General features: G+C 46.9%; 1 protein-coding gene across 4 annotated transcripts in view; it reads left to right on the forward strand.

Moving 5' to 3' along the window:
• Positions 1-12403, forward strand: part of MCC (MCC regulator of WNT signaling pathway) — a 460356-nt gene that overhangs the window by 418106 nt on the left and 29847 nt on the right. For all 4 annotated transcript variants that reach the window (XM_017527172.2, XM_017527173.2, XM_017527174.2 and 1 more), the window contains one exon: positions 690-873. In XM_017527172.2, the coding sequence (XP_017382661.1) occupies positions 690-873 (184 nt within the window). The remainder of the gene's footprint in view (positions 1-689; positions 874-12403) is intronic.

The following is a 12403-nucleotide window of genomic DNA, read 5'->3' on the forward strand; positions in this document are numbered from 1 at the left end:
GCAAAGTTTTTAAAACACAACAGAAATGTGAAGATTTTGGTCAGGGTCTTCATTGCCAGGTCTGTGGAGGTGCCCACCACACCCTAATGTTCTGCACTAGCCCAGTTACCTGGCTCCTGGAGGCATTTGAGTTCAGCACAATTACCAAGCCAAGAGCAGGGGCGGGGTGGCTTGGGTACATATGATATGGAGCCTATCTAAAGCTCTCTTCTGAACCATTAGTTTTGTCTCTCTTGCCCCCATACAGGGCTCTAACCAAAGCTACAGACATATGGAAAGATGGCACAGTTCTGCTCCACTTTCTCCCTCCCTCATTCACAGGGAAGTGCCAGTACACAGAGGAATTGCCAAATGCCTTGTGACTGAATGGGAGGAGAAGTCAGGAGCCTGGATCATTAGAAAAATCAGAGCGTGTTAGAGCTGGAGACAGAAGTATGGGGATCCCAATGGCTACCCCCTACATTTGTCTATGAGGCCAGTGGAGCCCAGAGAAAGGGCAAAGCAATACCTTCCCACACACAGTTTCTAAGTGACAGAGCACAGATCTTCTCTTCAGCTGGGCACTGCGAGTTCCCTTCCACAGTGCCACCTCTGCCCTAAGTAACTGAGAGTTAATTCTGCACAGTCACTCCCAGGCCTGCCTTGTCCAGGCCTATGTCAATTAATTTGTTGGCTTCTCTGTCACATAGGAGACCAGTCAGGGGATGAAAACATCACTCAGATGCTCAAGCGAGCTCATGACTGCCGGAAGACAGCTGAGAACGCTGCCAAGGCCCTGCTCATGAAGCTGGACGGCAGCTGCGGGGGAGCCTTTGCCGTGGCCGGCTGCAGCGTGCAGCCCTGGGAGAGCCTGTCCTCCAACAGCCACACCAGGTAACGCTCAGCCTTCCTGCCCCGAGGTGGGCACATGTCCATGTGGCATCTGTTCACGGGACTTGGTATGCAGTGACCCAGCTCTTGGGGACTGTGTGGCTTGGGAAAAGGCACACATGGCTTCTGGCTTGCAGCCTGCTCCATCTAAAATGGAATCGAAGGATCAGAATAGAAGAGCTAGAAAGTGGCCCTCTGATTTTGCCAATGTGGAAACTGTGGTCCAGAGAGGAGTGGTTTGCTGTGGAAAGTGGTAGAGATGGAATGCAAACCTACCTTTCTGTCAGATCCATTTCTCCTGCATTGTTCTGTTCTCCATTGCTTTTTAATTCTTGATTTCCAGGAAGCACTTGGGATAGTCAAGACCCGTTTGCTGCAAATGGCCCCTCGGGTCCCAAGGCCCAGTGCAGCCCATGCTAGTTTCAGATGCCACTCTCCCGTCCTCTTGCACCTCCATCCTCTATAAGCTCTTCTCAGGCAAGAGCGTCTCTTCCTGTCTCTCTTGCCTCCTGAAATGATGCCACATTCACAGCACATGCCTATAGGCACTCAATCATGCCTGGAGGTCAAGTTCACTGCCTGTGAATCTAGGAAACTAAAGTGGGTGCTTGAAAAAGATGAGGAAGAAAGCGGTGAAGACTTGCTGAGCATAATTTGCTGAAGTCATTTGATTATTTTGGATGGGAGTGGAGAGTCAGAATGAAATCCTTTTGACTTGCCTTGTCATTTCCTGCCACCAAATCCCTAAAAACATGAATGCCTTCCCTTTATTTACCAGTCCTCAGCCTAGAAGGCACTTTGTTAGAAAGTCTTGCATAATTGCCAAATTGTGAAAGACTTGGAAGGGTAACTCACCCCATTTTCACAGGTGAGAAAACCTTGGCTCAGGGATATGTCAGTGACCTGCCTGATGATGAGAGGGAAACCTGGGCAGGAATGTGGGATTTCAGCACTGAGCGTATTGCTCTTCCCACATGGGATCTCATGACATAGCAAAGCAATGTCTACTTGCAGACTAAGTGACCAGTACCACATAAAGATAGACTGTTGAGAGCCAGAGGAGAAATACTGATGCTTTCTTGGTGCTGGAAAGCAATTTAGTGTTCCCCTCTCTCTTTCCCCCGGCGGGACCCACCATCTACCTCAGTACCTCCATTTACCTGTACTGGCGTAGGTGTCCCAGGAGAGGGGGGGCCCAGCAGTGCACTCAGCCAGGTGCCCACAAACGCAGGGACTTGATTCTTCTTACTTTGGCAACAGGTGTCTCATTCAGTGAAGCACAGATCATAATGTTTTTTCATAAAACGAGATTCTACTGTGTAAACACAGAAAGCAGATGCTCTTCTTAATGACTTTTCCAGATGTGTGTAATCTATAATTTGTGTGTTTATTTAGTATAGAAACATAGTTCTCATGTCAGTGATGCTGTGCTGTTTTACTAGTGAACATAAGAATTTGCTTGACAGGAAACGTGTGCTGTTTCAGTAGCTTCTGAGGTTTGTGCTACAGATCATTTGCCCAAACCTCCCTATCCCCAAAAAGAATTTTACTGTTTTATTCTGAATCAGAGACAAATTTACAACCAGTCAGGAGTGAAGACAATGTTATCACCATCTAGTTAGCTTTCGAATATTTGTTAGAAGTTCTTGAACTTACAGGTGAGCCTTGATTTTGAGTCTGTTTTCTTAGAGAAATTTAATTTGGGATCCTATCTTTCTGCAGATTGAGATAAATTCAAAACACAGAGTCATCATTTCCAAGGATAACCTCACCAAAGAATGGCTCTTAAATTGATTTCAGTCTCAAATAGGTCTTCCCATCCAAGTACAGAAGTCTTAAGCTCCAATTTCACTCAGTTCTCCTTTAAAAACTCACTTTTACCCTCCCACCCAAATCAGAGCAGCTCTGGTGAGCACAGAAGAGCCACACACAGGGCAATCATTTGTCACTCCACATTCTTAGAACCTGATGCAATTCGACTGCTTTATGTTAAATGTGGGTTTAGAATCAAGTCCGAAACCACCAGACCCTTTTCTTAACTAGGGTAATTATAGTAATTTTGTTTGTAAATCTTGACATTCTGGCTCAGACATTCCCCCATGTCAAGTTTATGAAAATAAAGAAAAGGATCTTTCTTAGTTGAAGCTTTATGTGGCCCAGCAAATCCCCTTTCCTTCCACCGTAACCACCAGTATAGAGAGTTCTAATCAGAACATCTGTGAGCTGCACCTCAAAGGTTCAGGAAAGGAATGCTGAGTATCAGGCCTCCAGTGGCATTCCTGGCAGCCCGTAGGCAGCTCCTAATGACAGGAGAGTGAATGGTTTTAGAGAGGAGCGGGAGAGGGGCAGTTAACCAGCAAAAAGAATAAAAGTGATAGCCAGCTCTTGGTTGACTTGGCAGGAGCCCAGGGTTGGTGCTACTTCATTTTTGAAAAATACAGCCATGGCCTCATCAGAAAGTGTAATAGTCTTATGGACAGAGTGACTAGGTTGATTGCCTGGATGGCTTTATCAACATATCATGACAAAGAGGCACATGGACTAAGGTGTTGGGAAGTGGAAATAGGAATCCTTGGTCAAGCCCACCATCTGTGCCAAGCCTCACAGTTCATCTCCTGTGCAGTGCAGTCACCAATCTCAGTCCACAAAGGAACTATGGCCAAGACGGGATTGGCCACAGCAAGTCTGCACTCTCAGAGACTGAAATTGAGTCCCTTGTCTCAGCACCGTGAGAATGGTGGTTGCAGCCTTGCTGTGAGCCTGTGGGTGCCTGCAGCAGTCGGGGTGCTGCCTGTCTAGCCACTCACTCTGGGGTGTAATCCTCAAATTGGACTGGACGGCAGCAAGTGCTCAAGAGATGCCCAGCTGTCACTCTCTGAACTAGTCTGGACTAAGATAAAGTTTCATTGGGGCAGAAAAAAAAGTCGAGGAGAGTGAATTTATATCCATTGAAGGGGTGTTTTCAAACAGTCACCTAGTTAGGACAGGCCTGTCCTATCTCACCATCAGTAAGCTTCAGGGAACGAGAGACTAGATCTGGCTGACACAGTCATCTTTATTGAAGAGAGATGTTTTCCATCCATATGTCAGGAAAGTCTGTCCAAAGTCCTTGGGGACAAACACTGGTGTGAGTGAGCTCTGCAGACGAGCCCAGACACATCCTTGACATGACAGCATATGATAAGTCCTCCTGCTCAAATGTCCTCGTCACTTACCTTTTAGGTTCTGTGAGAACAAGGTATAGATATGAAATGCTTTTTATGCTTTTTTCAAGTGAGATCTGTCTTCGTGATTTCAAAAGCACTGTATGCTTGTTGTAAAAATAAGCAATTAAAATCCCAGCATTGCAAAATGCATAGGATAGTAAAATTCTCCGTTCTAGGACTCTCACTGGAAAGGACATTGGGAACAGTTTGGGGTATATGCCTACAGATTTCACTGCATTTTTTTATTAGTTAAGATGCATGGTTGCAAAGAACAGAAACATTCTCAAATAAATGTTTAAATGGAAAGGGGTCTTACTGGAAGGATGTCAGATCTCGCACGCACGAGCTGCATACCTGGGCAGAGGGCTGCCTAAGACAGAACAGCAGCAGACCCAGGCTCTGGGTCTAGCCTGTGTGGCCCTTGCATGCAGCTACATTCTCCTTCCTGTTTTGGGGGGCAGCCTTCCCCAGGTGACAGACAACCAGCCCACCACCTGCATTTGTACACAAAGCTGGCTGGTTTCCCTGGTGTCAAGAAACAAAATCCTGGGAAAGGGACATCTTGCCCAGGTAGGTGGGCTGTGATGGCTATCCTGATCCTCTGTGGCCATGGCAGCGTGAGGCCAAGGCAGTTTCCAGAGGAGCTTGGGGAGGGAGAAGAAAAGGGGTAAGTCTCGGCAAGAGTTTGGAAGGCAGGTATTTGGTGCACCAAAACACGACATCTTTAAAAACATGACTCAATTTTTTTTTTTTTTAAACAGAGTCTCAGTCCGTTGCCCAGGCTAGAGCATGGTGGCGCGATCTGGGCTCACTACAACCTCCACCTCCCAGGTTCATGCGACTCTTCTACCTTAGACTCCCGAGTAGCTGGGATTACAGGTGCCTGCCACCACATCCAGCTAATTTTTGTATTTTTAGTAGAGACAAGATTTCACCATGTTGGCCAGGATGGCCTCAATCTCCTGACCTCATGATCTGCCCTCCTCCACCTCCCAAAGTTCTGGGATTGCAGGCGTGAGCTACCATGCCTGGCTGACTACATCTCATTTGTAAGCTAATGAGGATCCAATGATGTGGACTCTTGAAACATGCATTTTCCCCTTAGTGTTATACTCTTAAACATCTTCCTATATGTGTCATTCTTTCCAGTAGTCGCAGTTTTCCATTGGCTGACAACACTGCTGTGTATTTGAACACTTTCCTCTGACACATCTGTATCCAGTTTCCACAATTACAACATTGCTGCAGCCACTGTCCTTGTCCGTATAGCTGTTCCTCTTGTGCAGTTTCTTTGAGACCAGTTCTAAGAGATGGAATTGGCTGCCTCAAAGATGATTAATGCTCCAAATGTCAAATAGGCCTCCATACATAATCCAGTTACTCTCCTATAGCCACGGACGCTGCAGCTAGGCTCTTTCTCCACATCTGTGGCAACACTGGTAGTACGTCTTTTTTCACAATTTGGCTAATCTGTAAGAAAAAAAAAACCTTATAATTTCAACTTGTACCTCTTTATTTTATCTAAAGTCATTTATAATGCTTAATTTTTCTAATGCCCAGGCTGGAGTGCAGTGGTGCAATCTCAGCTCCCTGCCAATAGAAACCTGGATGGTATCTATCTTGCTGTGTTATGAGTAACCTTTATGACAGCACCTTTAAAAATTGCAGCATATATGGAGTTTTTCTTCTAAATATTCCTGTTTCTTATTTTAACTTCCACTATCAGTTAAATTCTTAGGCTAGCTTTCTGGACTCAAGCAGTTTTTGAGGACGTTTGTTGTTTGACAGCACATTTTCCCATGCCCATATTTTGCTAGACAATCATAGGACTTTTTTGCTAGACAGTTGTAGGACTATTTATTATATAATCTACCCTCATTTGATGTGTATCTTCTCCTGGAGAATTCTGATAACCATTCAATAGCATACAAACATAAGAGGTTTAGAGTTTGTTAAGTGCTTTTAGTCCTTTACTACAAACTCAGAAAAGGAGGGATGAGGTATACCCACAGCACAGCAGTAAAAGATACAGGCAAGCTGGCAAGGCTCAAGCTTCTGCTTAAAGGAATGGGGTCACTCAGGAATGACTTAAATGCCAAATATTACCTGGACTGACCCTCCCCCGCCCCCCATTCAAATAAATTTCACATGCTCAGCAAAACTGATGCCCACCGCCAGGACACTTTCCTTCTAAAAATGAGCTGCTCCTTAATGAAAATCAGATCTCAGCTGGGGCCAGGTAAAATGTTGATGAAAACTTCAGGAAAATGCCATCACGGATTTTCAAGGCAAAAGAAACGAAATATCCTTCTAGCCTTCTGCCAAAGCAAGCTAAGAAGGCTAAGAAAAATGAATTTTTATTCTAATGAGCAGGCTGGGGAGCTGTCTCAAGGAGAGATGGGGCATGATGGAGAGGGATAGAAGAGAAAATGTTTAACATCAACAGCTGGTTTGAACAGTGTCTCCCTTAGTGGACCTGGTAGGTGGAGGGTGGGTTGGCCTGAACAGTCTCGAACCAGCCAGTCCCGCGCTCCCACAGGGCTACATACAGGCCGGCTGCCTGTGCTGTGTGCTGGAAGAGCTGCTGGCAATGAACAGATGCAGAGGAAAGACGGGAGCGCCAGCAGTGGATCACGGAAAGCAAAAACCCACACGTCCTGGACTAGCTCCGCAAGAAGCCAGAGTAAGACACACACGTGTGGCGAGGTTTTTTGTCATTAGCCTTCCCCCACAGTCCCTCTCAGAGAATACAGACAGCCTCCCATTCTGGAGAGGAGGAGTAATGCAGCCACAGAGGGTGATTGATTCTCCCTTGACAACTGAGATCATCCAGCATTCCAAGCTGGGAGAGTTAATGGATGACTTAACCCTCGCCCGGCAGCCAGCAGCAGGCCCTCGGGAGACCGCCAGCGCCTTTGTCTGTGAGGCCAGAGAAAAGGCCAGTGGCTTCCCCTCCCCTACCATTGTCATAATCATATTCCGCAGTGAAACGTTAAGAGCTCAAAGCAGAATTGTAATTAACCTCGCCTGATCTGTTCCCCGCTGCCGTCCTGGAAGCGGGAGAGGGAAGCTGGAGGGGCTGTGGGGTTTATCTTGAAATTAAACTTTCCTCCACTAAAAGCATTTTAAAGCTCTGTGCTTCCAACAGGGTAAGATCTGTGGCCTGAGATCTTTTGTTATTTTTTTTCTTATTCCCTTCCTCTTTGAAAACTATATTCATAGCAAAGAGGATGACACAAAAGCTTTCCCTGCCTGGCATGGACCAGGCTCCCGGCCCTAAGTGTGGCCACACCTGGCAGTCTGCCTGCTCGTGTTCGTGTTCTCCCAGACAGGGCTAGGTGATTTCTCAAGTCCACTCAACTGCTGGTGGCTTCTGTTCTCCATGGGAAGGAGGGATTCTGGATGACCTGCAGGTGGCCGACCGCTCAGGGGATCTCTGAGTCTGGTGTTGGGTGTTCTGGGGTTTTTGGCAAAGCCATCAGGAAAGTGGCTACCCATCCCTCCTCCTCCCACAGGACAGGTGCTGTGTGATAGCACCAATTGCCTCTTCAGGGCCTGTGGTATCCTTTCCACAACTTGGTGAGGCAAGAACCCTTAGCATTCCTGTTTCCTGCAGCCCAGAAACATTGGCTAATTTACTCTGGGCCACAAAGCGAGGACCTGGCAGAGGAGGAACATTTATCCAGGTCTGACTGACATCAGAGACCTGTTCATAGACCCTGACACCCACCAGAGATGCCAGGAGCATCGTGGACTCTACCTAGAAAACCTGGGAGCGTCCAGTCACCTCTCAGGATACTGAGCAAATGCCCACTTAGCCTGAGGGGTAGACCAGTGGCTCTCACACCTGAGCGTGCATCAGAGTCACCTAGAGGATGTATTAAAACCCAGATTTCTGGGCCCTACCTTCAGAATTCTTGACTCTGGAGGTCTTGACAGTGGGCCCTGGAGTGTGTGTTTCTAGCAAGTCCTTGGGGGCTGCTACGGCCAGCCTAGGACCCCTCTTGGAGAACTGCTGGGGTAGACTAGTCCTGCTAAATGGAAAGTCTGCCAAAATATCACTTCAGTTCCTGCAGGGTAATTAGAGAATGCTAGCTTTCACTGCTCTTGGAATTTTGTGATTTTTACTTTAAATGAAAGTCAAAAAATGTTTCAAGTATAAATTTATATTTCCCGAAAAGTAGTCTGAAGAAAATATACCACAGTGTCTTGTGGGTGGTGGGCACACAGGTGTTGGTTATTCTGTGTTTTTCTGTAGGCTTGAAATCTTTCAAAATAATTTTTAATGAAAGACTAGAGGGGTAAGTTGACCCCACGCCCTGTGTCCCAGCTTCACAAGGAAGGATTTCATTCCTGAAACCTCCCAAGTAACTGGAAGAGAAGCGCTGCTGTCTCCCAGCGCCACGCTGTCTAAACACGCCGAGGCTGGGAGCACATCTCCACCCTCGGCCTGTGGAATGCTTTGCGAACAGTGCCAGCACTGGAGTTTGCCCTAATTTTATTGCTCGTTCGCCTGTGGAACATTAGATGTCTGTGCCTCCACATCAGTGTTGACGATCTGTGAAGCTGAGCTCCCGAGCTCTACTTAGGGGTTTTGTATGAGGCATGCCTGCCGCTGAGCTGGTTGCAGGCACACAGGCCTTCGCTGAGATGCTGAGCGTCCTTTGGATGCGTCCTCTGATGCAGAGCCCGGCTCCTCAGTGCCCTCTGCTGTTGGCACGGTTTGCTCTCTTTGCACTTCCCTTGAGCTGCCTCCTTTCACTGGAATAGCCTGTGAAGTGTTCCAGCTGCAGGATGTTGCTGCTTCTCCCCTCTCATCCCTTTAAAACACAGCTTGAGGAAACATAATGCTGATGATCAGCAGTCATTTTTATCCTTCTCCCTGCCTTCCCTGCTCGCACCTTGCTTTAAGCTTCTACCATCTCTCCCTGGAATTGTTGCTGTAGCTCCTGAGGCACCCCTGCCTCTTCCCTGGCCTCCCTGCATCTCTCTTCATCCTAGAAGCCAGAGGGATCCTATTATAACATAAGGCAGATCACGCCTGTTAAAACCCCCAATAGCTTCTATCCTAATCCTAGAGAAAAAGACACAGCCCTTATAAAATGCTGTGTGACCTGGCACCCACCCCCTCCCGCACACTCCCTCTCTGACCATTTCTCCTCCTTCCTCTCCCCTGCTTGACTCTGCTTCAGCCACCATGTCGTTCTGCTGGCTGCACTCCCTGCCTAGAGCCTTTGCATTTACTGTGTCCTGTAAACACCCACGTAGCTCCGTTTCTCACTTCCCTTAGCATCACCTAATGTCACTGGATCACGCAGGCCTTCCCTGAAGCTCACTCCCAAATGATAACCCATGCCTACTCTGCACTCCCCATACCTCTTCCCTGCTTCAGTTTTCACCATCTCACATGCTGTGTATTTCACTTCCTGGTCTCCTCTAATAGAATATGAGTTTTCTGAGGGAAGGGATTTTTCCAGAATCTCATAGTAGGCATTTTCATATGTTTTTAATAAATGAAGGAGAGCTGTGTTTATTGAGTGCTTACTACGTACTGGGCACTGTTCTAAACACTTCTAATTTTTTTTTAAGTTCAGGGGTACATGTGCAGATTTGTTACACAGGTAAACTCATGCAATGGAGGTTTGTTGTATAGATTATTTTATCACCCAGGTATTAAGCCTAGTACACGTTAGTTATTTTTCCCGATCTCTCCCGCCTCCCACTCTGTACCCACAGTAGGGCCCATTATCTGTTCCCCTTTTTGTGTTCATGTGTTCTCATCATTTAGCTCCCCCTTATAAGTAAGAACCTGGTATTTGGTTTTCTGTTCCCACATTAGTTTGCTAAGGATAATGGCTTCCAGCTTCATCCAACTTTCTGCAAATGACATGACCTCATTCTTTTTGTATGGCTGTGTAGCATTCCGTAGTATTGATGTGCCACATTTTCTTTATACAGTTACCATTGATGGGGATTTAGGTTGATTACATGTCTTTGCTGCTATAAGCATTTCTAATTTTACCTCATTTATTCTTTACCCTGACTTTATGAAGCATGTACTGTAATTACCTTTGTTTTAGAGATGAGAAGACGGGGAATATGCAAAGTGTATAAGCTGCTCAGGTCACATGTAAAGGTAGCACTTTGCTGTTAGGGCTGTGCAGAGAATCAGAACCAATAGGAGATGGATCTGTATGGAGATACCTATACCTAGATATAAAGAGAGAGTTCAAGATTGATCTGTTGATATAGATACAAAGTATAAATCACAAACAGCAATTTGTTTTAAGGAATTGGCCCGTTAGAATTGTTTTAAGTTCTAAAAAAAAAAAAAAAAAAGGAATTGGCCCATTTGATTGTAGAGCTGGCAAATCTGAAGTCTGCAGGTCAGGCTGGAGACCCAGGGAAGACCTGAGGCTGAAGGCTGTCTGCAGGCAGAATTTCTTCCCTATTGGGGGATCTCAGTCTTTTCCCTTAAAGTCTCTCTCATTAGATGAGGTTCACTCATGTTATGAAGATAGTCACCCTGTAGTCTCTTGATTTTAATGGTAATCACATGTAAAAAACACCTTCACAGCAATGCCTAACCTAGTGGTTGACCAAGCAACTGTGCACATAGCCCAGCCCAGCTGACACGGAAACTTACCGGGCACAGCCTCTGAAGACTTGGTGTTTAATGGTCAGGCTGACCTTGCTGGCCTTATCTCCAAGGGACTTCTCACCTGTCATGATGGAACAGAGGGGGTGAGATGCAGCCCCAAAGGGTTTCTGGTGCTCAGGAATTTCCCATCCTAGAAGGGGTTCTCTGACCTGAGGACCGCCCCAAGCCCTAGGGTAGCCTCTTCATCCTGTGAGCAGCAAAGCTCCAGCCGTCATCCTGCTTCACCTTTTCTCTCCCTGGAAGCCTTGTCTTCGCAGCAATGTGTCATGTATAAGAGTGGGGCTGCCCTCACTCACGTCCAGGCTGTGGAGAGGGGACTGCACCTGCTGAGTTGGGGTCCTGGCTGTTACCCCTTTGCAGTGTGAGATGAGGGCAGGCCTGGGTTTGTGGCATCTGGTGGCCTGTGGAGGTCACTCCTGGCCCCTGGCATAGCTTCTGTCTACAGGAGTCTTGGGACAAGGACAGGGCTGTGGCACGAGGCTGCAGGCCAAATCTAGTTGTACCTTTTCCAGCCATATGACTCAGCTGACCACTTAATGTCTCTGGGCTTCATTTTCCAAATCTGTAGTAACAGACATGACCACACAGCCTGGCCTGTTTTGATGTGAGGTCAGTAGGCCTCTGCTTGTTCCTCTGGCATCTTCAGACCAGTTCCATGAGGGGGAGTCAAGCCTAGGAAGGCCCAGCGCAAGTGCAGAGAAACTGCTGTCAGTGCACATTGGCCTCAGAGTCCCCGCTGACGGGAGTGTGCCTTATTCAGGGGCACAGGGAGCAGCCTGCCCACTGCTGGGAAAGGCCAGAGCCCACTTGAGAGCCATAGCCTCAGTCTTCCAGTGGTGCTCCCCCTTTCATGGTGCTTTGGTCTCCTAGAAACCTTCCCGGGCCACCACAGGCCTGGGGTTCAGCTGGGGGTTCCCGCCTGATCACCATTCACCTTGGGTTGCCAAGGGCCCTTGGGCCAGCCCGAGTCCCTCTAGTGGACACTATACTCAGACTCTGCTGTGGACACCTGGGGGTACCCCTCCCAAAGTGGTTATTGCTGTGTTATCACCCCTGTGATTTTCATGGTACATGTTGCAAACAAAGAAGTAATCACAGCATAACAGCCACCTTCAGTGCTGCTCTGCCGGGACAACCGCCACAGCCTGGGATACCTGCACGCACGTGGGAGTGTGTGCCACACATCTGTGGATCACGCCATAGGTGTTCTGTGCTTCACCTTGTGTTGCCTTAACAGATTAGCTTTTTTAAGTTCTGACCACATGAATATCATTTTTATCACGTCTTATAATATCTTTTATTTCCTCAAAATATCACCACCATTGTTAATATCACTATAATTTTACATACTACAATGATCGCTGTAAATTCCACATGATTTCCCTCCTTTTTATAGGGTGACAATTCACTAAACTGTATTTTGGATTATATTTCTTTGTATGTGTATCTTTTTGCTTCTGTGGAATTATTTCCTTAGAAATTCGTCTCTAGAGTCCACAGTGTTGCGTCAAAGAGTGTAAACATTTCTTTAATTCTTCATACTTAATTCTCTCCTAAAAGGTGGTTTCGTTTTCCTATGCTGTGAAGAATACTTATTTTTGGATTACCATCTAAATAACACTGGGGAGGGGGAGTGTGGGGAAGAGTGAGGAGAAAGATCCATAAG

Source organism: Cebus imitator, unplaced genomic scaffold (assembly GCF_001604975.1).
Source record: "Cebus imitator isolate Cc_AM_T3 unplaced genomic scaffold, Cebus_imitator-1.0 Scaffold46, whole genome shotgun sequence".
Lineage (NCBI taxonomy): Eukaryota > Metazoa > Chordata > Mammalia > Primates > Cebidae > Cebus > Cebus imitator.